This window comes from Hippocampus bargibanti, linkage group LG20 (genome assembly GCF_051943395.1).
Source record: "Hippocampus bargibanti isolate YZ-2025 linkage group LG20, ASM5194339v1, whole genome shotgun sequence".
Taxonomy (NCBI): Eukaryota; Metazoa; Chordata; class Actinopteri; order Syngnathiformes; family Syngnathidae; genus Hippocampus; species Hippocampus bargibanti.
This window is the reverse complement of record NC_142753.1, coordinates 2177679-2191234: the sequence shown is the minus strand read 5'-3', so window position 1 is coordinate 2191234 and position 13556 is coordinate 2177679. Positions and strand designations below refer to the sequence as shown.

The 13556-nt window shown below is 49.8% G+C and overlaps 2 protein-coding genes across 2 annotated transcripts; one reads left to right on the top strand and one right to left on the bottom strand.

Annotated features, from left to right (window-relative positions):
* Positions 1–672: 672 nt before the first annotated feature.
* On the bottom strand, positions 673–9625 carry brd2a (bromodomain containing 2a). The gene is made up of 12 exons (XM_089022828.1): positions 7767–9625; positions 6007–6307; positions 4930–5067; positions 4715–4865; positions 3599–3798; positions 3012–3521; positions 2802–2930; positions 2543–2737; positions 2213–2469; positions 1799–2118; positions 1608–1733; positions 673–1486 (listed from the first exon to the last, which is right to left on the bottom strand). Exons 1-12 carry the CDS (start codon positions 7796–7798, stop codon positions 1359–1361), a joined length of 2487 nt encoding a protein of 828 aa, XP_088878954.1. The 5' UTR covers positions 7799–9625; the 3' UTR covers positions 673–1358.
* A 62-nt stretch (positions 9626–9687) lies between these two features.
* On the top strand, positions 9688–13335 carry tapbp.1 (TAP binding protein (tapasin), tandem duplicate 1). Its single transcript, XM_089022836.1, has 9 exons — positions 9688–9786; positions 10186–10403; positions 10863–11048; positions 11229–11465; positions 11528–11887; positions 12038–12361; positions 12440–12541; positions 12686–12714; positions 12799–13335. Exons 2-9 carry the CDS (start codon positions 10334–10336, stop codon positions 12808–12810), a joined length of 1320 nt encoding a protein of 439 aa, XP_088878962.1. The 5' UTR covers positions 9688–9786; positions 10186–10333; the 3' UTR covers positions 12811–13335.
* Positions 13336–13556: the final 221 nt, after the last annotated feature.

Below are 13556 nucleotides of genomic sequence, written 5' to 3'. Positions count from 1 at the left end.
CATCCAAATATTTGGTGATTTTTTTTTTGCAATTCTGTATTTGACCGACCTCTTCAGTTTAAGATAAAACAGCTCATAGGATAACATTTCTTTGATGCCATCATTTTATGGAAATGGCGACCAAAATTACTGTTAATGGAACTACCATTCCAAACTATTATTACTATATATGTTATTAAACTACAGTAAAGTCTCGTTATATCGATATCGGATATATCGATAGTCCCGGTTATATCGATACTATTTCTATGCACGCACGGAGAAAATTACATGCAAACAGGGTCGGATATATCGATAGTCCCGGTTATATCGATATTTTTTCGGACTCCCTTGAATATCGATATAACGAGACTTTACTGTATATTATTACTAACAATTTCACTAGTGCCCCCCCCTGAAAACACATTCCTTAGTGAACTGTTATAAAGTGACCATGGGGAAAACTGCTTGATTGAGGGGTCGGGGTGCCAACACAGATGTCCACACTGCTTTTGTTTTTATTGGCAAATTGGTCACAAGAAGCAATCAAGTGTACAGAAATACCGGAAAAGTGGGGGAAAATAAACAAAACACCGGTAGGAAAAATCAACTTTGACTCAACCAAAAGGAGCACCACGCCCACTTTCCAACACCTGCGTCAAAACTGGTCACAAGACGCAATCGAGTGTAGAGAAACTGGAAAAGTGGAGAAAAAAAAAGGCGGTAGGAAAAATGAACTTTGAGTTCGCCAAATATCACACAGGTGGAAGGCCACGCCCACTTTCCAAGGCCTGCGTCAAAACTGGTCGTAAGACGCAATCGCCGGAAAAGAGGGGAAAAAAACCAAAACACCGCTTTGGAAAAAAAAAAAAACAACTTTGTCACACGGGTGGAGCGCCACGCCTGCCCACTTTCCAACGCCTGCGTCAAAACTGTGGAGAACTTCAGCAGGCTGCACACGCATGGACACACACGCACATCTGCGTTTTAAACACTTTTGAAAAGCCCCTTAGCAACAAACGCTTGTGGGTTCCCACAAAGGGAAGAAGTAAAATGCTTCTTTATAAAAGAAAAACTGTACAGAACGTTGACACAGGCCGTCAAGACTGCCAGAACAGCAAGAAGGGAAATCATGTCAAGAAGGAGACTCTGACTCACAGCCAACACATGCCACGCATCTTCCCCGCCCGATGAAACTTCCCGAGCGCGGCCGTCCCAGACGCAGAAAAAGCTTCCTCGCATGGCCCAAAGAAGGTGCCGACGGTTCCGGTCCAGTCAGTTGGTTGTGGAGTGGCGCTGCGGGAGGGCTCATCGGGAAACGACCCGCAAAAAAAATAACTAACCAAAAAAAAAAAAACACTATCCGAAAGGCTTGTTTCTCAGCCAGAGTCGGACTCGCTGGTGTCGGAGGAGGACGAGGACGTGGAAGATGAGGACGAGTCCGAAGAGGAGCTGCTGGCGCTGAGGCGCGACGGCTGAGTGCTCGACTCTGCCGAGGGTTTGTCCACTGCAAAAGGAGGAGAGACGAGAAAAAAACCCACGGTGAGCTGAATCTTGTTTTTCCCAATGCAAATGGGGGAAGTTGATTTGATCCAGGATGGGGGCCGCCGTCGGGAAAGGCGACTTACGCTTGGCTTTGGCCGGCTTCTTGCCAGAGTTTAGCTGTCCGCTGACGTCCATCAGCCTTCTCTCCAGCTCCAGTTGTTTCTCCAGCGCCAGTTCCTCCCGCGACTTTCCGGCGCTGTTCTTGATGGCTTTGAAGGGAAGGGAAGGGTTAGACGGCGGGCGGGTCGTCGTCGGTGCGCGATTGCCGCCTCACCGTAAGGCTTGCGCGGCTTCTTGCGCAAACACGTCATGACGTAGCGCTCCAGCTCGCGCAGCGTGGACGGCTTGAGCGTCTCGAAATCAATCTCGATCTCCTCCGGGTTGGTGTCGCGCAGGGACGGCTCCCGCGACTGGATGATGTAAACCACGCGGCCCAGCTTCTCGCCGGGCAGCTTGTTGATGTCCAGGCTGAGCTGCCGCTTCTCGTCGTAGGACATGGGCGCCGTCTCTTCCTCCTCGTCAGAGTCAAAATGGTGCACGAGGGGGTCCGCGAGGACCGGCGGCACGCTGAACATCACCCCTCCCTTTTTGGACCTGACGCAGAGGAGAAAACAAAAAAAAAAAGAGCAGCAAGTGTTAAATGGTTGCGGTGCAGTACCACCGCCGGCCGGCAGGTGTCAGCACTCACTTGCTCTTGTTGTTTTTCTTGCTCTGGCTCTTCTTGAGGGGCATCAAGCTTCCGGACGCCTTGTTGCTCTTGGCCTTGGAGGTTTTTGCCAACTTGGGGGGCTTAGGGGGCCGGATGGAGAGCAGTTCTTCTTCCATCTTTGGGTGCTTGTCACCTTTCCTCCTCTTCTTCTTCTTGTCCCTCTTTTCCTTCTTCTTCTTGGGTTTCACGATGGGGCCCTGAGAGAGCGCCGTGAGCTGCTCGTGGACGGCTTTCAACTGAGGGGGGGGCAGGCAAGCGACTCAGAAAATGCCGGTTGGGGGTGGGGCCTCGCTTTCACAGACGCTCTACCTGCTCCTGAAGCTCAGCGAGGCGGTTGGCTCGCTCCTCCTCCGAGTCGGAGCTGAGGCTGCTCTCGCTCTCGCTCTCCCCGCTGCTCAGTTCGCTCTCGGAGGACGACGAGGACGAAGACGAGGACGAAGACGAGGAGCTGGGGGGCGCCGGCTGCTCGTCAGGCATCTTGGCAAAGCAGAACTCGAAAACGTCCTGAACGAAGGTCAAAAGGTCACCGTGGGTCACCGGGGTCGGGTCACTTCCCCGCCTGGCTTACCTGAAGCTTTCTTGCCATTGTCACCACGTCATGATCGGGGGGGTTGTACTTGTAGCAGTTTGAGAACATCAGTCTGATGTCGGCCGAAAACTGCTGCGCCTGCGCATACTCTCGGCTGTCCATCTTCCTCTGTGGGACGCAAGACGGGTCGGCATGGCTGCCATTTTTTGGGGGCGGGGCTTGGGCCGGTGGCAGGCGGGGTTGGCCTACCTTGACGGTGCTGAGGTCCATGGGCTGCTTGATGATTTCGTGGTAGTCGTGAAGGCCGAGCAAGGAGGCGTCGACAGGTTTGTAGAAGGGCCACGCGTAGGCGGCGTGTTTCTTGGACAGGAGCTCCTTCAGGACGCCGCTGCAGTAGCGCAGCTGCGGCGTCAGCTTGCTGCGCCGCCCTGGCGTAGGCAGGATGGAGTCGGGCAGGTCTTTCTTTGGGGGCTTGATGGGACGGCCGCTAACTCCCCTCCTGAAGACCGCCGGCGCTTTGCCCCCCGGCGCCGCTTGGCCGTGATCGGGATCCGCGTTGAGGCCCAGGGCCTGACCCAGGCCCAGGGTCTGGCTCAGGGCCAGGCCGCCGTCGTGCTCCACTCCGAGAGCCGCCAGGGTGAGCGGCGAGTCGCAGCCCCCCCTGCCCAGACCCAAGCCCCCCACGGCCACGGGGCCCATGAGGGGCATGGCGACCGTGGTGGGCGTGGTGGTGTCCGCTTTCCTCTTCACGCCTTTTTTCTGGCGCCAACACAAAATGGCACTTTTGCATCGTTTCGTGCATTACAATGCCACCCCCCCCCCGACGAGAGCCTCACCTTGGTCGTCGGCTGAGTGGGAGGGGGGCCGGTCATTGAGGGAAGAGTGTGCTCATTGGGAAGGGGGAGGGCCAGACTCCTGGCCATGATGGTCTGCGGGAGGGCGGACAGGATGCTTTCGGGAGGGTCAGGGGTGCCGGGCGAGTACACAGACTGGGAGACAGCGGGCACCTGGTGAGCCGTGGTCACCCCGCCGGCGACTGCCCAACAGAGACAAGCGGTTAGCATTTGGGGTGGGGGGTGAATGAAAGCTCAGCTCATTTCCAAAGGACAACCCCTCCCTCGTGCTTCTTCCCAACATGATTTTATCTATTAGCTATCTAGCTAGCTATCTGTTATAATAATAATAATAATAATAATAATAATAATACATTACATTTTAAGCACCTTTCAAAGCTCTCAAGTACACTTTACAGTCACAGACAAGCATAGGTACTATAATAAATAAAATATAATCACAAATACAATGCAATAAATAAAATACAATTATAAATACAAACGAGAGCTACAGAAAATGCATTTTAAATAGGTTAGCTATCTATCCAGCTAGCTAGCTATCTATTATCTTTTAGCTAGCTGGCTGGTTAGCTGGGTATCTATTAGCTAGATAGCTAGCTGGCTATCTAATAGCTAGCCGGCTCGCTGTCTATTTATTTGAGTTACTTCCGGGTTTAGTGAACGCTGACGCGTGTGGCTGCCGCTGCTCACCCGCAGAAAAACTGATCCAGTGACTGTAAAGTGACCTTGAGAGTTTTGAAAGTCGCTTACAAATGAAATGTATAATTATTATTAGCTATCTAGCTAGCAGGCCATCTGTTGGCTATCTATCCAGCTAGCTAGCTAGATAGTCAACAGATGGCCTGCTAGCTAGATAGCTAGCTAGCTGGCTATCTATTAGCTATCTATTGGCTAGATAGCTAGCTGGCTATCTAACAGCTAGCCGGCTCGCTTTCTATCTATTTGAATTTCTTTCGGGTTCGGTGAACGCTGGCGCGTGTGGCTGCCGCTGCTCACCCACAGAAAAATTAATCCAGTGACTGTAAAGTGGCCTTGAGAGTTTTGAAAGGCGCTTACAAATTAAATGTATTATTATTATCTTTGTTGCTGGCCGCTCACCCGCACTTCCTCTGCCCCGCTTTCCCACTTTGATGGGTCTGCTGCGAGGCGGGGGCGGGCTCAGGTCCACCTCCTCGGGGGGCATCTGAGCCACCTTCTGGAGAAATGCTTTCTCCAGCGACTGGGCCATCAGGACGATGTCATCAGACGGCTACGGGAGGAGCGCATTTCGGGGGTCAGCGGTGGAACTGCCCCCTTCCCCCATCTTGTCCTACCTTGTTGTAAATGTAGCAGTTGGTGAACATGGTGTTAAAGTCCTGCATGCATTCACTGGCGCTGTAGTAGAAGTTGCTCTCCAGCCTCCTCTTAATGGTGCCCAAGTCCATTGGGATCTTGATGATCTTGTGATAGTCCTAAACAAACAATGGGCGTCAACAACAAGTCCAAGATGGCGCCCGAGTGGGCGGCCGTCAGCAGCGAGCCTTGCTTGTTTTAGTGTTTTCTTTTGTCACTTTGTGTTGTTTTGCGTCATGTGGAACGGATACCGATTGTTTTTCAGCATTTTTGGCCACGACATTCATCAAGGAGACTGTGCTGAGCGCTTGCGCCTTTTCTGCAGCGCGGATATGCCAGCACCGTTTTTGATTTGGAAGGGATTTCGGTGCCATTTGAGTGTCATGGCTGGACACCTCGGGGGCCATTTTGCTTTTTTTTGCGGCGGTAATGGGCAGCATCTTCACAAGCTGCGCTTTGTTCAGCTGAAAGGTCAAAGGTCGGTGCTGTTGGACAGTCTGTGGCTGGATGGATGTGTGGCTTGAGGAGCCCCCAATCAGCACAGAGCGCCAATGTGTATGTGGCATGGTCGCGGCATGGAATTGAAGCGGATTTACATGGTATGCCAGTCTCTTTTGGGCAATGGATGCTACAGCTTGGTGCTTGCTTTCAACATTTAGCTTGTAGCAGACGTGCGCATTTCACTCGGACAGCCCTGATCCACGGGTGAAAAGGACGCCTTGATCCTCTACTCTTTCATCTCGAACTGCTTCATACAACAAAAAAGGTGCAGAAAGTGCTTAAGAGTGAATGACTGTCTGTGTTGTGGCACATTGTTTTTTTTTTTTGTTCTTTTAAGAGTGTTTGCCTTTACAGCAGGCTCCTGTATTTTGTTTCTCTACTTCTTCCTCTCCTTTCCTCACTTTGCTGCTGTAAAATGTCAATTTCTCCACCGCAAGACTAACAAGGCTATACATGGACTCTTGTCACGACCCCCCCGATGCAGGTGCTTCAAGAAGGGCGCTTGGAGGCGAGCTTTCCTGAGACCACCCACCGACGGCATCGCGGCGCATACTCACGGGCAGGTTAAGCTTGACGGCATCCACCGGCTCGTGGAAGGGCCAAGCAAAGTGGTGGCGCCACAACGACTTTAGCAAAACCTTCTGCAGGAACTGCAGCTGGTTTGTCATCTTCCCCCGCCCCCCAGGGTCTTTCACCAGGGACTGCGCCGGGCCGATGGCCTGGCTCAGGGGGGGCATCCCCGGGCTCTCAAAGCCTTCGTAGAGCAGCGACGGCTTGCGGATTCGTTTCCCGGCCGCGCCCGAACTCTGCTCCAGGGCCGTGATCCCCATGAGGCCGACGTCGAGCCCGCCATGGGAGCTGCGGAGAGCAAAGTCCATCTTAGCCATCTTAAAAGTCCATCAAAGGCCATCTTAGCAACAAGGGATTTCATTCTCTGCCTGAAAACGCAACTGGGACAGGACGTCACTCAGAGAACCAATGGTGAGTCTGCAAAATTCGCACTGCTGAGTAATTCTGACCAAACATCACATCCACCCCCCCTCTTACATCACACTCTTGTACGCCCATTTCCAAAAGAAAGTGTCAATCTTTGATACACGATTGATTTATCAATTGTTGGCTTTTTGTGTGTGTGGCAGTTATCTTGTTGCAGGAAGTGATGCTTTGACCTGCAATGTGCCCCCCCCCCCCCCCCCCCAAAAAAAAACATTATCCACCGCCCCCGCTGGCAGGTTTGAAAATACAAGGAGCTGGGGGGTTTGAATCAGCGGATATTGTTTATAAACACCTACCCTGTCAACAGCAGCATGTAATTACACCCAGCAATGTTATTTTGCATCACTGGGGGTGGGGGTAATCACGTTTCACAACTTTTTAGGGGTGCTTCAATGAGTGAAGCAGGGGCTAGAATATTTGACAATATCCCCAAATCTGGTAGTAGTCACGAATTTTTGAATGATAGAGCCTTTGGAAACATTTGACAATTAATGCTTTATTATGACTTTGTTTTCAAAGTACAACATGGAGGTAAACATACTGGAAGACCAAATCATTGAGCTCCTGGTCACAACAACCAAAACAAAAAATGGCAGCTTTCTTGCTAATAAATATTTGTCATCACGTCTGTGGATTCACAAGTCATGGCACTATGCAACGGTTAAAAGATGGGATGTTAGACTTGAAATTTTTCTTGAAAAAAAATATATATTGGTGACAGGGGGACAAAATAAATTTCAAAGTAAACTATTTTACTTTGAAGTGACATTGGGCACCGTAACCGGGGTAACAAATCACACAAAACAGGCCGGCGCTGGTCAAGTAGCATCACCCCCTCGATAACTCGCAACCCCCTGATGGAAACAAAACCGCCACCAAACAAAACAACCCGGCGAAATAGGTCAATAACGGGCGCTTTGGACTAGGGAGCACGATACAGCTTTTCATCAATAATAACGCGTTCATTACGTTGGATTCAAAGGAACGGCGGGCGGGTACAACAGGATTGCAGGGAGCTAATGCTAACGAACAAGGCTAGCACAAGTGCCGCGACTATGTCGCCAGCGTCACCCAAACCCCAACAGACTTTCCACACGTTTTAGTCTCGGCTCGCAGACTCCGCGACCGGCGTCCGTCAAGAGTCAACATTTCCCGCCAGCGCCCGATTTTCTCCGGGGGACCTTCCGGTGCGGCGCGCGTACACACACATAGCGGCCGGCGGAGTCCAACATCTCGTCTCAATAAAATGAAAATTGCTGACGATATTTTGTCCAATATTGCATCCGGTGGGAAGCTGAAAGGCAAGTTTACTAATAGATACCTGTCAATCAGCGGGTTTACGGCCATATCCATCAGGATGGATCCGGATTGCGTTTTGCTATGTTCAAGACAGTATCCGGTGCTGTTCCGCTTTCGCCTTTTCCTCCCCTTTTCTTTATTGGCACTCTCCAACCGCCAACTAAATTTCCTCTTGCTTCGTGGAAATGGCGCTGGTCTCCCTGCGCCAGCTTCTTTATAAACCCACGAGTCACCCTATTGGCCGCCCTTGCTGAAAACGCCCCGCCCGCTAAATTACGATTGGCTCTTTGCGTTGCAAGGCAACCTCGCCGCACCCCGAAACTGCGGCTTCGGCCTTGAGTAGAAACAAAGGCTTCAAAGCACGTCCTTTTATGTAAAGAGAATCTCGTGATTCACGCTTTGTGGCCCCAAATCGCGTTTTCCTTCTTCGCGATTACGTGCGCGCAAGGACGTTGAAAGCGACACCGCGCTGAAGGTCCGCCATTATGTTAACGTCAACAAAGCAAAGGCGATGATTGGCCACTGCGTATTTAACGCGGGCTTTCTGTGCGCGTTATCTACAAACGGATTGGTCGAGCCGCGGCGCCCAACCACTGCCAGTCCAGCCTTCTCCCGACTTACCAGAAGATCAGTCGTAAAGGGGCACCGGTCGCCATCTTTAAGAACGACGACGATTTAAATGACCAAATTGAACTCGGGAATTCGAACAAGCTTTGAGAACGATGCGTCGAATTCCACACTACGAGTGACAAACGAACCGAAACGACATAGACAACCGTGGTTTGCCTCAACTGAAAGACAAAAACTGAGATAACGACATCACATTACATCATAAAAAGAAAATGTGGCGATATAATTCGCTTTTATCATAAAGTAGACGCGTTCAATGACTGCATGCCGGGCAACCGGAACAACAGCATGACGCAGCAGTTTAGTCGCCGGCTTCGAACGACTTTAATTTGCAAATGGCTGCCAATTTCTTTTACGCCCGGTAAAACAATGGCCATATTGCTAAACGCGTTACGTCACCAAAAGTACAACCCGGTTTAAGATAGATCAAGTGAAATCTAGCCGAAACATCAGAAAACAATGCCCACATGCAAGAAAACTAATCGCTCCGACAACAATTTCGTCCAACGTGTCAACGGTTAGCCAATCACATGCGCCCAAGGTTACAGACGACTAACAATGTGACCGAAACATGCACATAACACCACAAAATCAATGCAACACAAAAAAACCGAAGCATTGTGGTGGTGGGGAACATTTTGTGGTAAAATTGAAAATTGGAATGATGGGATGTAAAAAAAGTATACCCCCCAATCCTAAGGATTAAAATAAAGACAAGTGTCGATTGGTAAATCCAAAAAATACGCGAAAGTTGTCTTGAAAACATCTTCTGGTCATCCAAATCGATACTTTTTTTAAGCAGCATATTCACTCCAACATGTCCGCCCTTCTCCCATTCTTTAGGTCAGGGTGGGGGAAGGGAAATCACGTGACCCCAAATCCCATCAGTTGAGCCAAACTTGGAAACGATTGCCATGCAATTCAAATGACCCCGTCCAACATGGGTCTCCGACGATGGAGGATAAACGAAGAAAATGGCCCTCTTCGCGTCCCCGATGTAGAAATTCAGAAAATAATTCCTGTCAACGGTTTCGGGTAAAAACGCCAAAGTCATCCAAACAAAAGGACATCTCCGGCCATTGGCCAGCGTTTGTCACGTGACAAGACGCATTCTTTTTAACCGCATTAATATCGACAGTTGAACCCGTTGTCATTTCTGTTCATCCCTCTTCGAAACAAGATTATGTAAAATATCCAATTTGTGCAGTAGGTGGTGTTAGAAGCGTCCAAATCGCCCCAAAACATGCCAGCTCACGAGCTCGGTCGTGTTGCGTAAATACAAAGCACTGCGCATGCGCGCCCAGCACTGCAATGGAGGCCGGTGAGATGATATAATCGTCTTGCTGTTTTTAACAGTATCAACAAACCTGGAGTGAATGAGAACGCTATTTTTTTGACACATGCACACACAGGTAGACAGGCAGTATCGCAATGCTTGTCGGCATATATTCTTTATCATGAGCGGGTGGGGAAACCTTGTCTGTATGTCCCCAATAACCATTGATTTGCATTGAAGGAACGAATTCTCATCGTACTGCTCGGCAGCCACCCAGCGAGGAATAGGCGCCAGTCACCCACAAAACAAACCAATTTAACACTGCGAGAATTATTTTGCAGCTGTATATGTTTATAAGTCGTATTTTTCGCCAGCATGCTAAAAACTAGTTATAGACGCGAGTGAACTGTATTAAAATATGTGAAAAACGTAGTAGTCTCACTCGGTAACTTATTTCTGTTCGCTTTGATTGTGTTTTCGTTTCTGTTTTGCACATTTGCCGTAAATTGACACAATTGACCTTTTTTTTGCAAAGTTGCAGTGTGAACTTTGTTTCGAGTCAAAGTGAAAGTACAGTGTACAGTGTAGTGGGAACAGTGTACAGTGTAGTGGGAACATCGGATCAAAGACAGGCACATTGCGAGCTGCTCGTCTCGTTTTCATGCAAAAAAGAAGAAGCAGGGATGAGCGGAACAACCACGACGAACTTCTGGTCCATTTCTCAGGTTTTTCTACTCTGCTACTTCGTCCACGGTATTCGACACGACACTCGTCAGCCATTGTGAAAAAGGTTTAAAATGTAATTTCTCCTAAAAAAAAAGAAATCTGCGAAAATGTGCCGAACGATGCCCAATAACGTTTCATTTGAGGTTGTGGTTTTATTAATGACCTAATTGCGGATGTGAAACTTTTTGACGCTTTGAAGTTAATTTTGCTAACGTTTTTAGCGGAATTTTGTGCCCCGTCCCCTTGTTGAATTCCTTAATTACTATTGACATTTTCGCCGGACGTGTGCAGCAATGGGATGTACGGAAGATGATTTGGGCCAGTGAGTAAAAAAATGTTACCAAAATCCTCACTCGTATCTCAAAAGTCAACTGAAACTTCTTAAAGTACAGATGAATGAATTTCAGCAATTATTTTCAAATCTCATTTTGATTTCACCTCGATAAGGCACAATTGCACAACTTGATCTGAATGGTCTTTCCACAGCCTCGAACATCGACTCTTGCCCCGTGCTGGAGTGCTGGCGTTTCAAGGAGGAAGCATCTCAAGGCCATCTGCCGCTGCCCCTAAGCCAGGAGAAGTCCCTGCTTTACATCAGGGCAGAAGGTCACCCTGCAGCCAACCTCGACGACTTGGCCGACCCCAGCTTCCTGAGAATCTATGCTGTCACCGGTGTGTTTGCACACTCAATCAGAAACTTTGTCGGCGAAATGGCTACTCGCCTGTTCTGAAAACACCTTGAGTGACCTCGTTTTGTGTTGTCACTCGAACGAAAGGATGAGCGGCCATTTAGCCTGCGTTTGTATGACGTCATGAGACTGTCAAGAAAAGTTAATGGCTGCCTTTGGTCAGATCCGGCGGCGACTCTGTGCCGCCACTCACGTCGAGGTTCCCCCCGCGAGCCCCGCTGTGAGCTCAGCACCTTCCAGCACTCATTCTCCACTCTCACCTGGGCCGCCACTCTGACAAATGGTTTCAGCCCTTTGTACCTGGAAGCCGATTGGTTTTCTGCGGCCGTTCAGGACTCGGACGGACGGAGTGGCACATCCAGCATCATGCGTGCGGCCGCCGGAAGCAACGAGCTGGACGGTACGGATGGCGGTTTGGCGTGGCTCGGAGACGTTGTCCCGCTTTTCCGTTTCCTTCCTTAGTGATTCTCAGCGTAAGCTCCAGCACACTGGTGGTGCGGTCCAGACTTGGGAAGCCGGTGCTGCTGGACTGCCGGTTCTGGGCCAACCCTGCTTCGCCCCTATGGGGCTCCGGTTTTGCCCTGGAGTGGCGGTACCAGTACCGAGGCAAAAGCCGACTAATTCTGGAGTATGACGGAAAATCGGACCGGTTGTCTGAGTCGCCGGAGGAAGGCGTCCTCCTGGACGTTGAGGAGTTGCACCGGAAGGGCAACGCCTCCCTGCTGCTGCAGGAAACCCGAGTGCAGCACTCCGGAATGTACATCTGTATGGTGTACCTGCCGCACCTTCTGGCGCAGCTTACCATTCAGCTGGAGATCACAGGTGAGAGCTTTAGTCTGCATGGTATTGCCGGACAGCAGAGAGGGTCGTTTGGCATTTGTTGGTAGTTTACTCTGTGATGTCACTGACTTGGCCATGCGAGGCCCGCATCCAAGACATGAACGGAAACAGAACTTCCACCCACCCTCCTAGAACCTCCTTCGCTGTCCATCCACCCGTCCTCGTTGCCTCCCGCCGCTCCCGGGCAGACCTTGAGCGTCGATTGCAAGGCGTCGGGCTTTGCCCCGCATTCCCTGGAGTTCAACTGGGAGTGGAAAGGCCCCACCGGCCAGACCAGGTCGTTGGGACCAGGTCGCCTCTCCAGTCACAGGCAGGCCTGGGACGGCACCTATGGCCAGGACACCCGTTTGGAGCTCCACACGTCTGATCCACATCTGAGCGGCGGAGGGGAGCTCACCTGTGTCGCCAAGCATCCCGTGGGTACGCGCCGTGCCAGCGTGGCCCTCAGAGTCATCGGTAAATTTCCTGTGGAAATCCAGATTATGAAGATTTTTTGGGGGGGACGTCGTCCAAAAAACACTCTTATCCTCTCAGGTTTCAGCTCAGCCTCCATCGAGGACTCCATGGCGATGTTGGGCGTGGCCTTGGTACTCTACGGCCTCATCACGTTGGTCTCTTGGACCTTCCTCCCCTCAGGTAGGCAAAATGTGCATGTGAGGTGAGGTCTCCTTGCCAATGTTTTGCCAAGTTTCCCTCTGCACCATTGAGGCAGCTCGCGATAGTCAAACAAAAAAGAACGTGGACTCGCTCAAAGTCAATGTCTTTTATCCTTGTTTGTAGGTTCAACTGACGCAGAGGAAACCGACAAGGTGAGGTTCTCCCCCCCCCCCCAAAAAAAAGTTAAACCAAATGTCTTGTCCGTATTTGAACTCTGAACGTTTAACTTTGTGCAGAAAGAGAAATGAAGAGGCTTTGTCACTGGAAAATCTCAAAACGGCAGTGCATTTCAATACATTTGACTTCATTTCCTTTCCGTGCTGTACCTTATTGTCACAGTGACAATGGATTTTTTTCATCAATGGATGCTACGGCTTCGTGTTTGCTTTCAACATTTAGCTTGTAGTAGACGTGGACATTCCACCATGACATCCCTGATCCACTGCTGAAACAGATGATTTGATCCTCTCCTCTTTCATTTAGAACTGCTTCATGTCATCACAAAGAGGGCACAGAAAGTCCTGAAGAATGAATGACTCTCAGTGTCTTTTTTTTCTCGTATTATTATTTTTTTCGCCAAGATGGTGGCGCGTGAACCCGCAGCAGCTCCCCTCTCTCTTCCCTGGCAAATTGTTGTTTTTGTGTTTATTATGTTTGTTAAAGTCATTAAAAGTGCCTTACACGCTGGGTCCAAGAGGACAGTCATTTCATCTGTACTGTATGTAATGCATATTAGCATATTTGACAATAAAGCTGACTTTGACATCCAACAAGACTTTGTTTTGTAAAATACAAAATGAAGTGCTGCTGGTCCCTGCTTCTAATGACCAACGATAATATGTCCTTTGAGGTCAAGTTGAATGCAGTAGCGTGTGTGAGTGCTCCAGAAAGCATTCTAAAAAGACTATTCCAGTATGTGTGATGTTCCTTGACATTCCAAACAAACTTTCTTGGAAACCTATTTTGTTTTTTTGTACACGAACACAACAAGATA

What these genes read in the sequence shown, in the direction of transcription:
- brd2a (XM_089022828.1), bottom strand. Translation starts at nt 7,798, where the DNA reads ATGGATATGGCCGTAAACCCGCTGATTGACAG. An exon ending in GTAAACCCGCTGATTGACAG is followed by an intron (nt 6,308 to 7,766) that starts GTATCTATTAGT and finishes TGCTCTCCGCAG; the next exon opens with CTCCCATGGCGGGCTCGACG. An exon ending in TCGCTGAGCTTCAGGAGCAG is followed by an intron (nt 2,470 to 2,542) that starts GTAGAGCGTCTG and finishes CCCCCCCCTCAG; the next exon opens with TTGAAAGCCGTCCACGAGCA.
- tapbp.1 (XM_089022836.1), top strand. Translation starts at nt 10,334, where the DNA reads ATGAGCGGAACAACCACGACGAACTTCTGGTCCATTTCTCAGGTTTTT. An exon ending in CATTCAGCTGGAGATCACAG is followed by an intron (nt 11,888 to 12,037) that starts GTGAGAGCTTTA and finishes CCACCCTCCTAG; the next exon opens with AACCTCCTTCGCTGTCCATC. An exon ending in TTGGACCTTCCTCCCCTCAG is followed by an intron (nt 12,542 to 12,685) that starts GTAGGCAAAATG and finishes CCTTGTTTGTAG; the next exon opens with GTTCAACTGACGCAGAGGAA.